This window comes from Gossypium raimondii, chromosome 4 (genome assembly GCF_025698545.1).
Source record: "Gossypium raimondii isolate GPD5lz chromosome 4, ASM2569854v1, whole genome shotgun sequence".
In the NCBI taxonomy this organism is placed as follows: Eukaryota; Viridiplantae; Streptophyta; class Magnoliopsida; order Malvales; family Malvaceae; genus Gossypium; species Gossypium raimondii.
Genome location: NC_068568.1, coordinates 8815874 through 8831077, shown reverse-complemented (window position 1 = coordinate 8831077; position 15204 = coordinate 8815874). Strand labels below are relative to the sequence as shown.

General features: G+C 34.5%; 1 protein-coding gene and 1 non-coding gene across 2 annotated transcripts; one reads left to right on the top strand and one right to left on the bottom strand.

Moving 5' to 3' along the window:
- The first annotated feature begins 13462 nt into the window (after window positions 1-13462).
- Window positions 13463-13535, top strand: TRNAA-AGC (transfer RNA alanine (anticodon AGC)). The gene has a single exon. It is a non-coding gene; the product is annotated as a tRNA-Ala (tRNA).
- A 192-nt stretch (window positions 13536-13727) lies between these two features.
- On the bottom strand, window positions 13728-14967 carry LOC105780361 (protein ZW2). The gene has a single exon (XM_012604645.2). It carries the CDS (start codon window positions 14757-14759, stop codon window positions 14058-14060), a length of 702 nt encoding a protein of 233 aa, XP_012460099.1. The 5' UTR covers window positions 14760-14967; the 3' UTR covers window positions 13728-14057.
- Window positions 14968-15204: the final 237 nt, after the last annotated feature.

The window sequence follows — 15204 nt, the reverse complement described above, 5'->3', positions numbered from 1 at the left end:
TTACTTTAAATTTCTATAGCTATTTGACATCTTTAGCTTATAGAACACAACTTTTGCACTTTACTCGATTTAGTCCTTTTTATCAAATTAAGCACTCAAATGATAAAATTTCTGCACGAAATTTTTACACAATCATAATATCATACTGTAATTATTAAAATAATAATAAAATAAATTTTTTGACATTAAATTCGTGGTCCCAAAACCACTGTTTCGATTTGACCAAAAAAACGGGATGTTACACAGATTGTAGGTAGGTTAAACTGTACAGAATCCTCATCCAGTGTGTCATCGATATATGAAGGAGATAAACCTCTCTTCCATTACATCAATAATCCTACCAAGGACTTGAACTACATTAGGAATAGGGGTGGAAACCCTTATTCAAATACTTATAATCTCAGATGGAGAGATCACCCAAACCTGAGATGAGCCGGAAACCAGGGATGAGGTAATAATTCTAACCAAGTTAAAAATTCTAATTATCAACCTCTTTATCTATAGAATCCTTAGGAAAGGGCCAACTCGAATGACCATATTGTATGTGGTCAATGCTGGCTCGGATTGAGGGTGAGATGCAGTCATTGAGGGACTAAGCTCAAAGATAAGATGAACCAATTAATGAGCATGATGGGAGATATCAAAAGGTAAATTGGCACGAAAATCCTGAGTAACAGAAAATAATCATCGGAGAGAGCAAAATCTAGCTCTGTTCGAGTAAAGTACTGAGTTGCCCAAAAAAACCAAATCACGAGGAAAACAATAAGGATTCTAAAGATCTTCAAAATAACACCCAAGAAGTTGAGAATGAACCAGAACAAGAAAAAGTAGTCGATCTAGCAGCTAAGCCGGAGAAAAAGCCAGTCAAGGAACCTGTAATTGTAAAAGTACCATTCCCTTCATGATTGGAGGAAAAACAAAGACGGGATGAAACTGAATTTGTAATTTTTTAAAACTTATTCAAAATGTTAAATGTTAACTGATGTGATCTAGCCTCGGTTGAGTGCGTTGAGTCGTTTTCGTTGCCCGATCATCGAACGATGAAGTTTTGTTCGTCTTGTGCAGGTAGGAAGATATTCAGCTAAGAATGGGATTAGATGTTCAATTAGCTTCAAAAGGGTTTAGGTTTAATGGTTTTGGTTCGGCTATTGAGGAAAATTTAGTATAGGATAATAGTAAATCGGCTGAGATGGAAGATGGAATAAAACGGGCTTAAAAACAAGAAGGAACCAACACTATGATTAAGTGTTGACTCGAATCTTATATGTTCTTAGATGGCAAGGTGAAAGGTGATTAAGAGAAACCTCGACCCACTATTTATTGAAGATAGGAACCTCGGTATAAGGATTCAAACGCCACACGAATAACGTGATAAGTTCGGTTAAACAAAAAACTAGGTTAACGCCACTAACTACGTAGATAAGTCAATGGATTCTTTAGACGAAATTGAGAGAAGAAAAATCTCACAAAATACTTAAGTCAATATTAAAATTGGCAAAAATTTCCAACAACCAGCAAATAACACAATATTTATAGTAAAGTCTAAGGCTAGTCGAACAGTCAACTGATTTCAACTTTTAATGAGTTGAAATTTCCAGGAAACTTCCAAGCAGCTTCTTTGAAGATTCTCATGCATAAGGGACGTCAATGGACAGCTCTAAATGGCTGGTTTCAGCTGGAAATTAATGGAGGTATCTTGGGAGCTGAATGAGACTTAAGTAGATGTGGCCATAGTGCTTGAATGAATTAAGTGTACTGCTTTGGTTAGCTGAACAGCATTGATGATTTTTAAAAGGGTCTTGAGTACTCCAATGGCCATTAGGTGTGAAAGCTAAATACGAACAGCCTCTTCTGTGTGAAAGCATAAAATCAAACAGCCATGCCATGTGAAAAGAACTTTCAGCAATGTGAAAGGAATTATTCAGTTGAATGGCCAGCTTGGGAAGAGAAATCAGCAGCTCTTTTGCCGAAAAGATGCTTGGAAAAAATTGAACCATCAGCACACCATATTCATGCTGTCCAATGTATGTACCTGAAACAACTAAATTCAGCAAATTAATTAGCTTAGGACATGTTAAATACGACAGCAACTAAAACACCATATTTCCTACATTAATTCGGTTGGAATTGGGACACATTAAAATTATGCAATGAGCTGAAAAAATTTATGTCATGAGCTAACTAAGACATATTAAAAATATGTACTAAAATAAAACATATTTAATCACATAATTAAATTGTCCAGATATTGACAAATTAAATACTTAACAATTATTTGAATCGAAACAAATAATTGCATTTTATTTAATTCCAGCAACTAAAGTTGTAAAGAATTAAAACAAACTCAAAACGAGCAAACAAGCTCATTGAGTTGAAAACGAGCTGAATTGAGCTCAACCAGCTTGAATCGAACTAATTCAACTCGCAAAGGATTGCGAGCAACACTTAGGGACTTGGTCCAAAAGGGTGCTCGAGGCGTGGCCATATCATCAACCAAGCAACTAATATGCCATCTTAAGTGTGCAAGTAACTAACCGGAGTTTTTTTCAAACTATACGTGATTTTTAGGTTGCTTGGTGCAAGTTTGTCAAATTCATCAACCAAGAGGGCTGTGATGGTGGAAGATTCTTTGCAAGCAAATGGCCCGATTTGAGGACAAATGGCTTTAAAGAGGGAGGGGATCATATGGCCCCGCCCCGAGTACCCTCTTGGACTAAGGTATCGATACCTAGGCTTATATTGATACCCACCTAAAAACGATATCAAAATTGCTCTCTGTTTCTCAAAAAAGTTAATTTTTGGGTCAAGGTATCAATACCTTTTCCTCAAGTATCGATACCTTGGGTTATGATGACACAAAAATAGTTGGAAAATTTGCTAAAAAGCCCCTGCACTAATTCAAAACATTCAAACACTTCCAAACCAATTCAATTACCCTAAATCTCATTAAAATTCACCACAAAATCTATATAATAACATCATATATGCATGCATATGTGAAGATATTATAAATTTCTTTCAAAATCTAATAAAATATGTCATTAGATCACCAAAATAATAATGTTTCCAAAGTTTACATTTTAGTCCATCTAATATTCACCTATACTAAGAACCTATGTACATGCCATACTAACCCCAAAATTCATACATACAACCTTGACTCTTGGAATGGTGATGAGATAGGATGCACGTGACCTCCATATTAGCCCAATGGGATCTACTTCACCTACGTGTTAGAGAATTAACGCGGTAAGTCTATAAAGACTTAGTAAATACTTCAAGATTTTTATAATTTACTATTAATAATAATATAAAATAAAATTATATTAATTTTATAGACATATAATTCACATCAATTTAGTCCCTAAATTTTAATATATTTTTCTTAAAAATTACACTTACCATTACTTACCATAACCCATTAATTGATAATAATCGAATTACGACACTATAGCCCAATGTAGACTAGCTGAACACTTAGGATATACGAAAATAAATTGATAATGCATTGTTAATGCATATCATATATCACTAAGAACAAAGTGAAAATAATGATAAGCACCGAACTGCAAATTAATAACGATAAGCACCAAAGTGCAAATTTTTACAACAATAAGCACCGATGTGTGAAATAATACGATAAGCGCGTTAATTTTCCTTAATTGCATGCCGTCCATATCCTAACAGTTTGAGACTTGTCTACATGGGCTTTTATTATTAAATATTTTTATTCATTCACATGACAGAAAATAACATAACTTTGTATTTTTCAAGATTTAGTCCTTATCACAATAATAACACTAAAAATTGTAAATTCTCTTCGTTTTAACCACATACAACACTATAATTTTACATCACTTCATTTAAACTCACTTTCCACATATTCATAATATCAAAACATATTTTAATTTCTTTCAATTTAGTCATTTTCATTATCACCACAATACGTCATATAATGGTAGACTAAAGTCAAAATTCATAACATTTACATTACTTACCCTACTAAATACTTATTATGATATCATTAATTTAGTAATTAAACTACTTAATTAACATAATTAATTAATTAACACAACTTAAACAAAATTACAACTTGAAGTACTTACAACCAAAATTTGAATGATGAGTTTTTCTTCTTTTCTACTCCTTAGCCACTTCATTTCCTTTCCCTTCACTTTTGTCCTCAAACTTCTTCTCTTTTCTTTAATTTCATAACAACATATAAAATTTATAAGTTAAAACTAAAATTAAATAACTTTTCTATGCTAGACTATGAAAATAAACATGTATGTTATGAGAATTTCCATCATTCTTACCTTAACTTTTTGTAAACCTAAAACCCTAACTCATGCATTTCTCTCTTTTAACCCATCTATGAAAGTTTCCTCTTGAAATAAAGTTTCTCACTAGTCTTCTTTTTAGTTTTTACTATAGAAATTCCAAAGAAAAATGAAGGTTTGAATCTTGGATGGTTCAACAATGGAGGAAGGACATGGAAAGAAATAAAAGAAAGTTGGATTGATTTGGGGGGTAAGTGACAGTTTGGTAAGTTGGGAAAAGATGATATCTTTCATCTTTTCTCCACTTTTCTACACATTTCCATTAAAAATATCTCACTTTTTTATTAAATGGTCAATTTGCTAATAAGTCCCCAAGCCATCCATCTTTACACTTTTACCCATCATCATTACACCTTAAAATATCTACTTGGTTATTTATCATTTTATCCCAACTCATCTTTTATAATTCCTAGGAAGACTCATACTTCACTTGGTTAAATTTCTTTTTAATTACTCCTTCCTTTCTACTACCACTATGTGTCGCTTGACTTTCAAATTCCTACTTCTACTACAAAAATTTTTATACTCTTTCAATTTAGTCTAAGCTTCTATTTAAATATTTTCTATCTCAAAAATATTTTCTAATCTCTTATCGGGTCTAAATACTTCCTCATTTAATACTAAAAATCCTATTTAGTCAGTTTAAAAAATTCTCCATTATTTCCAGACCCGATCCATCACTGTACCTAACTCCAAGTCAAAAATGTGGTCGCTACAAGGTATTCATCAAACATGAATATATATAAATATATGAAACGATGAATCAACAGCTAGAAAGTCGGGATCTTCTCTCTCGACTTAGTGATATCCTGATGCAAAAGAACAGGTATTCCAATGATGTCCATTGAGTAATCTATGAAATCGTCCAGAAGCATAATAGGAGACACACTGTATACGTAGTACACGGAGCTTCATATGAAACAGATAAGAAAGAGGAACAAACACCAACAAGAGAAGACGACCACTCTGACCTCATCTCAAAGGAAAACAAAGTCAGCAACTTGAAAAGAAATTGGAAAGAGTAGTTATCCAAAGTTTGATTGGATGATACACTAGATACAAGAGTCGGGATTAGTTTCCAAGAATCTGCATGACAGAATAACATTAGAGTACCTAATTATTTACCGGATACGTTCAACCCAGGGCATCCTGAGCAAGAAGAAGAGAAGTAAGAAAGTGATGAAGAAGAAAAGAGCGAGGGTGAGGAAGGAGAAGAGGAAGGAGAGGAGATGGATTTTGAGGAGGAGGAAAATAATTAAGCTACTAATTCTATTTTTTTTAAAGGACTATAATTAATTTTAAGATAATTTATTATTTTTTGGAATATAATTAATAGTAGATTGTTATTTTTTTTCTTTTTCTGTTCTAAGATTTCTGTGTAGGAACCCCACATGAAAGAAACACAATAATTTAGAACTTTCAACGAAAAATGGAAGGAAGCACCCACAAATCGACTACGGAACTATCACGATCAATTGGGTAACTTCTTTCCTCATCTTTTTAAGGCTACACATTGAGGACAATGTGTTATCTAAAGTGTGGGGGCTAACAAAGGAAATTTGTTTTTATTCTTTTATGCTTCTATTTTAATTTTTATTGTTAATTGTGTGCATAAGCTTGTAGAAATACAAATGATTGATTAGGAGGATGCATATAGGTTGATTGTATTTATTATAAATTTGGCATGATAGTAGATGATTTTAATTTTTTTATTAGACTACTATAAATAGGCATTAAGCAATTAAATGTACTAGATGATATAGAGAATGCAGGGAAATGAGCATGCTAGTATGTATAACAGGTTGTTGAATTTGTGATTGTTTGATTCATTAAATTTGTGAATATTGAGATACCTAGGGATGACCTAAGGCATTGTTTTGTATACACCCAGAGCTAAAAAGCTAGCCCTGTCTGTTCATCTTTAGTACCTATATTTGAGTTAGAAAACATTTCTTGATGAACCTTCATACAAAACCCGAGCCAAAAAATTTAATTTGTATTTACCATTTTCTTTGGTCCTGAATTGCACGACTATAGACGTCTGGCCATATGTATTGAAGGTTAAGTAAATACATTATAGTGAATTTTATAAAAATAGAGTCAAATAGGAAGGATTAGTGTGATATAGTGATTATAGATTAACCAATATGTGCAACAAAAGAATTTTTCAAAAAAATAAAAACGAGTAAAAAAACTTGAAAAGTAAAAAGCATTTGTGTGTGTGATGTGTTGAAAAAGAAAAAGGTGACAAAGTTACAAAAATAGAAAAAAACTCATTTATTAGTGCACAGAAACTCGTGAGCTAGCCATATTTGTTGTACTATACTATTATTTCCTATGTGGAGAAATAGAGAAGGTGAGAGAAGGAGAAATAGGGCGGTGAGCGGGTAAGGGTCATTAAAGGGGGAGAATAGGGAATAATACGATATGCAAAACTATTTTTGTGCTTAAAAATATTTTGATGCTTACTATTCTTGAATTTCATACATGTCCTAAACCTTAGAACGTTACAAGACAAAAAGTCTTATGTGATCTAGGTAAACTTAGTCATGAATTGGTATCATGTTAAATAATTGCATTTCTGACTGCTTGTATTCTGCTAGTATAATCAAATTACAGGTATGATTTATTAATGGACTCATATGTTTGAAAACCTTAATGTTTGTATACCTTGTAATATACTGAACTTAGGTGTCTAACATCAAAAGTGGTAAGTCAGCTATATATCATGTCAAGATTATGTGTAAATATGAAATGCCTAGTTATGTACTCCAAAGCCAACATTTGTATTCTACTTGCTTAAGGGTCGTCTTTTAATTTTTTGTTTTTGTTTGCCTTGCTTGAGCACAAGCAATGACTTAAGTGTGGGGGAGTTTGATCTGCCATAATTTAGTGTAGCGAATTAAACTAGTTTTCGTATTTGAGGAGCTTGAATATGAGCAATTTCAGTATGTTTTATTTATGTTTTCTTAGTTTAGTTTAAATTCAATAAAATGTGCATTTTGAGTCTTTTATTGACCTTAGGGGACAAATGAGGCCTAAAGGTGAGCTAACGTATTTAGTGAATGTGTAGGAGACCATTCAAAGGAATAGGAACTCAAAGTTGGTCACTATGTTGCAACATGGGGAGATTGAGGTCGCCATAGAGGGAACAAAGTGCCAAAACCACTATATTGCCTTGGATGTCACGACATAGCCAAGGGATGTCGTGAAACACCCTTGAAGCTACCTCTGAAGCATGCATATTGCCTTCAATGTCGCGACACAAGGACTAGGTTGTCGTGACATTAGTCCTGTACGGGAAGCACTTACAAGCCAAGGGTGTTTTGATCCGTACAATGGAAATTAAAACACGAGAACGTCAGCTAACCTAGGGTTGAGGAAGACGACAACCCTAACTCTATAAAAAGAATCTCAAAACACTTATGGAAGGACAACTTCTCATACTTTTAGTTTTTCTCTATAATTTCAATTTGTAGTTTTTAGGCTTAGGTTTATTTCTAGTTCTTTTCTTTTTGTTCTTCGGAGAACTTGGTTTGTAAACGCAACCAAACACTGGTGGATTTTCTAGGCTTCATCTTGCAAATACAAAACAAGATTCTCTAAACTCTATTCTTGGTTTTTTATTTATGTTTATCTTTATATTCAAGTTTATGTTCATGAGATCCATGAGAAACAAATCCTCTTATGAGGAATTAGCGAGTAGAGGTGTGATTAATTGATTCTTATGTAGGGTCTTCTTAGCGAATCAACTGTTTGGGAGAGGAAGAATTTCAACCCTAGGCTTGATGACCCTCGAAAGTCATTTAGGTGCGAATTAACCCAAAATTCGTATGGCCTATCCATGAACACCTTAGCCCCAAACTGGTCTGAACTGTGAGGTCGAGAGATAACTAGTTCTTGCCGACTCATTAGTTTAGTGGAAGATCGAGAGATCCTGCTAGGGTAATGGCTACTTTATTGAGTAGAACCCCAAAATAGGAATTAGTTATGACCATCAAAGCAAGTAAATCACACATGCCTAGAATTGATCAAATTCTATAAATTAGGTTTTCTGAAGTTCTTTATATTTAGGTTTTTGCTATTTTTATTTTTATTATTTATAAAAACCAAAAAATATTTTCTTTTATGTTTCCTCGTACTATAATTCATTTAAATACTAATTAGATCTATTTTTTCTTATGTTAGAATTAATTTAGTGCTAGTCTCCCTTAGGTACAATCCTCAGAGTACTTACCTTCTTCGTTATAACGATATTGCAACCTAACCCGTATACTTACGAACACCGCTTATTTCATACCTTTTGTGTAGGATTCTTACTTTGGATGTTGGTACATCTAGAGGCGGTCAATTGTTATACCCCCATTCGCGTCAAGACATGTGACAAGCTAAAAGGGCACTCAAACAGTAAGCCTTCCACTAGTGAATCGGGAGGTCACCTGCGAATTTTTCCCTCCGAGACGACCATTTGGACAAGTACAAACCATTTGTTGTCCGGATGTTAGAGTCTTCATCGGGAACATAATTTTTTTGGTCGGTAAATACCACGTAGGCTCAACTACTCCATACCGTCAAGTCAAAATAAATGATAGAATCTCTCCCATCATAGACATTTTCATCCCGTCGAAGACATCTATCCCACACATTCCATAATGATGACTTAATGACAAGCCCAACACATTGACATGACCTTACACAAAATCCTCACCTATAAATACCTTCAGGAATGAGGAAATAAAGATCGACTCTCCAAGACACTAAGCCTACGCTCTACTAATCCACCTTTATCCCTCAGCCTTTATACTCTCCCCATCTTCACTTTGTATAACCTCCAACTCTCTGCCCTTATTGGGTGAACCAACCTCCACAACAACCACCACTCTCTCTTCCATATTCTCTCATTGTTGATCATTTTATAAACACAAACTTAAAAGAAATTAGGGTAAACTACCTAGTTGGTCACCAACTTTTTGGATGTTTTCATTTTGGTCACCCAAATAAAAATACTTGCAATTTAGTAATTGTGGTTACAATAATTAAACATTTTAGTTGCCCAATTGTTAACCCACTAACATAGTTTGGTATGGCATTCCACATCATAATTTTTTTACTTATTTTTTTCACAATTATTGTTCATCATGTTCCTCCTCTCCACACCAATCCTGCTTCCATCATTATTTCTTCTTCTTCATTTGCTCCCTACTTTTGGCCATTACATAATCTCTTCCTTTACCCATTACTACCATATGTTTATTATGTAGTTTCCCTTTCTACATTTTGTATATATATTCAAAATATGATTTTATACAAAAATTGTTAATAGTTGTATGCTTGACCCAAAATGCAAAACCTATCATTCATCACAATTTTAATAGTTTCAGAAATGGCCACATATTCAAGCTTAAGCCACCAAATTCACCAAGTTAAAATCATGAAAGCCTAGTGGAGAATGAGACCTATGTTAAAAAATAGTAGAGGAGGAGACCTTTTGCCAAAAACAAATCAACCATGGGACCAAGGGTGAAGCCAAAAAAATTTTTTAGGAAGGCCAAAATTAAATTTTAATTTTTAATTGCCTATATATTTATAATTTTTAAATGATTAAATCAAATTTTTTTCATTTTTAGGAGGGCAAAGTGCAATTTTAACTTTACTAATTTAAATTTTTAAATTTTCTAAAGGGCCTAAATGGACAATTTTCTATTTTATGGGGGAACGGAGCCCTACCAACCTCCTAAATACACCACTGCATGGGACTAAGAGCTCTTCCATTGTCACCTTTGCAAAATAGTATCCCTAAGCAACATTTGTGCACCAAAATGTTAAGAAGAAAGAGTTCCCTAACAATGTTTAGAGTTTCAGCTAAACAACAAAAGACAAATAATTAATTTTTCATACAAGTAAGATATTTAAACAGAAGATACATTGATGCACCATTATGGATTTTATTTTCAATTTCTAGCTTTCTTTGCTGCAAATATGAAAAATATTTGCCATAATTAATTAACCTATTTCCCTCCATAAAAAAATTGTTCATGTTTCACTTTATTGAACTATTTGGTATTGATTGCAACTTCATTTTAATAGAATAAGTGATAAAGAAAGAAGAAAGAGGAATATGAACTTTTCCAAACAACTCAGTTTCTTTATTCCCGTCAGTTCATGGATTCATTCCTTTGCTTTAAAAAATAAATGAAAGAAAAACCATTTTTTTTTTAAAATTTGGTAGGTGAGAAAGAAGAAACTAAAGTCATTTTAGGCATTGATGACACCCTTATTTAGCTTGCCTCTATAGGCCATAACCCTAAAAAATTACTAAAAAGCACGAACATGGAAGGCTCATAAGTTTGGTTTCATCAGAGTTCAAAGTAGAAAAAATAAGACAGTGAAGATGGGAGGTAGATGATAAAAGATAAATAGTTGAGGGATATATAGCAAGATAAGCATACTATAACGCATGCGTGTTCTTTATTTTTTCTTGATGGTGCAGTGATGATGGAAATAGTAGGTAAAGGGATATGTGCGGTGTGCCTTGCATTTATTAGACGTTTTGCAAGCACTTAGGAAGACGTTCAACGATTTACTAAAAAAGAGGTAAAACAAAGACGACGCCGCGACATGAAGACAAGCGTCATCGTGACGACGCGATGAAACTCCAAACGAACTTAACGGTGTCATCGTGACGAGCATGCATAGGATGCCATGACATCACAACGATTTCTCTGAGTTATGCAGCCACGTTTTAGACACCAAGCAGGACTTCTTCTCCTTGTTGGACTTTGATTATTCTATATATATTTTAGCATGATTAGTAATCTAAGCCTATTTAAAGAGGTCATTGTATCCCTATTAGACATGCCAATCAGCAAGGGATTTTCTTGTAGGGGCGACAAAATGTAGTCGCATATGAGTTTTGGTGAGAGTTTCGTGGTAATTATAGAAGAATTTTGTTCTCGAGTTAAGAATTTATTTTCGGGGTTTAAGATTGTACGTTTAGTACTTTTAGGATTATTTTCTCCATATTGTAATCTTGTTTGTTTACTCTTTTAGTGAAAATATGATACCTCATTTGCTCGTGGTTTTTCCCTCTTTGAGAATTTTCTATGTAAATTATTTGTATCCATTCCTCTCAACTTTTGCTATCTTGCTGTTTATACGGATCGATCCCCAATAAATTGGTATCAGAGTCTGGTTCAACTTTCGCAAGATCGATTCATTTGGTGACATAATAACAAATTTGGATATCGAGAAGTTTAATAGGATCAAAAATTTCAATTTTGGTAGTTTTGGATAATTACAGAGGTAGCTGATATGGCCGAGGACAAGGATGATGATTTGATACTCTCTACATAATCCGGTTGAAGGTGGAGTCGTGTCGGATGTCATGTATGTACCCAATTTAGAAAACAATCTAATCCCCTTTTAGTCTTTAGAACTCGAATGGTTCACAGAGTGTTTGAAGCAAAGTTCCTCGTAGATGGTTACAGTCAGGTGGAGAGAGTTAATAGTTTCTCTCATGTTTGGGTATTACTAGCCATTGATGCATTATACAACTTTGATCTGAAGACTAGGAATCTTTCATTTTTCAAGTTTGAGCACAATTTAGACTTGGTTGATTTTATGCAAAATTTGAGTTTGACCCATGACGGGGCATGGAAAAGGAGGTGTGATAAATACGAGTCAAGGTAGAAACTTGTGGGGTATGTTTCGCATTTATTAGATGTTTCGCAGGCACTTGGAAAGGCTTTTGATGATTTACCGCAGAAAAGATAAAATAGAGGCGACATTGCGACGTGAAGACAAGCAACGTCATGATGGAACCCCAAACGAACGTAACAGTGACGTCGTGACAAGTATGCATGGGACGTCATAATGATTTCTCCAAGTTATGCAGTTAAGTTTTAGAATCCAAGTCGAACTTCTTCTCCCAGTTGGACTCTAATTATTCCAGGGATATTTTAGTATAATTAGAACTAGTCTAAGCCTATTTAAAGGGATCATTGTATCCCTGTTAGACATGTCAATTAGCAAGGTTTTTTGGGGGGGGCGACAAGATATAATCGCATATGATTTTTAGTGAGAGTTCGTGATAATTATGGAGAAATTTTGTTCCTAAGTTAGGATTTTGTTTTTGAGGTTTGGGATTGTACATTTAATACTTTTAGGTTTATTTTCTCCATATTGTAACCCCATTTGTTTACTTGTTTAATGAAAAGTTGATATCTCCTTTGCCTGTGGTTTTTCCCTCTTTGAGGATTTTCCATATAAAATATTTGTGTTCGTTATTCTCCACTTTTATTATCTCATTGTTTATACGAGTCGATCCCCAACAGAAGAGATGGTGTAGTGGCCAAAAGCAGAGATCAAAGAAAAAGAAGAAAAAAGAAAGAAGGAAACATAGGTGGTGTGGAGAAGAAGAAGATGATGAACAATAACCGATCAAAAAAGTAAAAAATAATTATATGAAACGCCACATCAAACTTTATGTTTAATTATTGTAACAACATAAAAATATTTTTATTTAGGTGATGAAAATAAAACCACAAGATAATAATTCCCCTGCATCATATAAGGTTCGCCCGAAAAGTGAGAGGGTTTAGGCAAAAATATAGGCCCAAAAAATGGGCTTGGGCAAAAAAAAAGACCCGTTTAAAAAACGGTCCAACCTCAGGTAAGGTATTTTTAGCCTAGACCTGGCTCGAATTCACAAAAGGACAAAAAAATATGTTATTTTTTGTTATTTTAATTCTATTTTCTTGTTATTGTTTTTCCTTATTTTGCTACCATTTCACTATTTTGTTACTACTGTTTTGTTGTTATTATTTGAATATTATATAACACTTATTTTATTGTTAATTTTGTTATTATTTTAGAGGTATTTGCTTGTTAAATTATATTTATTTTAGTGTTATTTAAGTATACATATTTTTTTAAAATTTATTTTCAATTTATTAAAAAATATTTATTTTAATATTTTTATGTATTATATATATTTAAAAATAATATAAAAATAATAATACAAGCGAACCGAACCGAACCTAGCAAACGGCCCATTTGGCGAATTTCTGATTTTGGATTCGTTGACGGTAAGTTTGTCATAGGCTTTAAATTGACGTCAAATTGGGGATGTAGCTCAGATGGTAGAGCGCTCGCTTAGCATGCGAGAGGTACGGGGATCGATACCCCGCATCTCCATTCTTTTGTATTTTTCGGTTGCTTTTACTTTTCACCCTAAGCACGGTAAGTAAAGAAGGCAGGGAAAAAAGAGCTGCAAATATGTTGGAAATGGGAGTTTTAAATGGTTTCTTAAGTTGAATGAAAACCTCATATAGTTTATTATGTTGGATATGGAAAGAAGAAAGATGGAATCCAAGATTGGATTGCGCATTGTTCAAAATTCTCTTAATTGGCTGATAATTTCCAGTTAGTGCGTAGAATTATAGTTAATATACATGGTGCTGGTTCTTAAGCCTTATTCATGCAACTATATGAATTACCACCGTGGGAAAGCATGCAGGCACTGCCTCTCAAGCATTTTTTTGCCTGCCGATGTATAATAATTAGTAACTATGGCCGTTAAGTCTTTCAAGTTGTCAAAAACTCATTATAACCCCCACCCCCAACAAAACAAATACTTGCAAAAAAAGAGATATTATCATATACAAACTATCTGTACTGTGTGCCTCACTGTTATGATCTCAATAACCATTGTTTCTTTCATCCCTTTGTGCTGGCATCCTTTTGTAACCCCAAATTTCTAAGATTAAGGAACAACTGCGTTGCAGCTGTCAAATACCTCACGTTCTGCTCTGGTTTCAGTATCTCCACCACCTTCATTGTTGTCGTCATCCTCAACAAATCAGCTCCCGCCACCACTTCCTCTAACGCCTTCCTCAACGTCAGCAGTGCTTCCTCCCTTCCACCTTCCACGTTCATCCGCCGTGCTTGTTTCCTAGCCATCTCTAGCAAAGGAGGAGCCGCTACGCTCTCTTGAACCCTGGCCAACTCGTCATTAAGCACCCTTTCTTCAACCTTGGTCTCCTCCATCAACCTCTCTATCCTTTCGCTTTGCTCTTGAGACAGGTCTTGTACGGAGCTAAAAACTAGCCTTAACGCGAACCCTGGCTTGAAACCCGTTATCCAAAGCGAGGCACACTCTAAGGAAGATAAGCAGGTCGGAGCAAAAACAAGGAAAACGTTGCGTTGCGCCACGCGAGATTTCTCTTCGAAGTACTGTTGGTAGTGGGAGAGCACTCTGGTTATAAGGTCCTTCACATCATCCCCCTGATATTCACGGCATTGTTGCTGAGTAGTGAGTAACTCTTCTAAGTAATGCTCATGGCGCACCAGCCAACCCTCGAAGAACGTATCGAAGGAACCACCATCGCGGCTAGTGCTGGCGCCGCTTCCTGGACTCATACCAACCAAAAAAACAAAAAGTCAATGTCAATGAAGAAGAGAGTAAAGCAAAAATATGGTATTTTTATTTGCTTGGTGGGAAAGTAATTCTCTTTTTAGGCCTGGTGGAGGTGCTTAATTAGCAGCTGTTGTTTTTTTTTTTTTGGATTAATGAGATGGTTGAAGAAGAAGAAGACGATGATCATAGGAGACGTGTGAAAATTTGGCGTGAAATACAGATAAGGGAAAGGGGGCAGGGGAGTACCTTATATTATTACATATTGGTGTTGTCTTGAAGTTTGTAAGGGGGAAAAAGAGAGAGGGGATGAATAGAGGCTAACTTTTGTATTAAAAGACAACCGACTCAAGAGACAAAATGAGAGGGGGGTGAAAGGGGGGAGGCACAGGCACGGGTTGAGAAATGACAGGTTCGGTGAGTTTTGTCGTCAAGCCAGGATTATTAAGG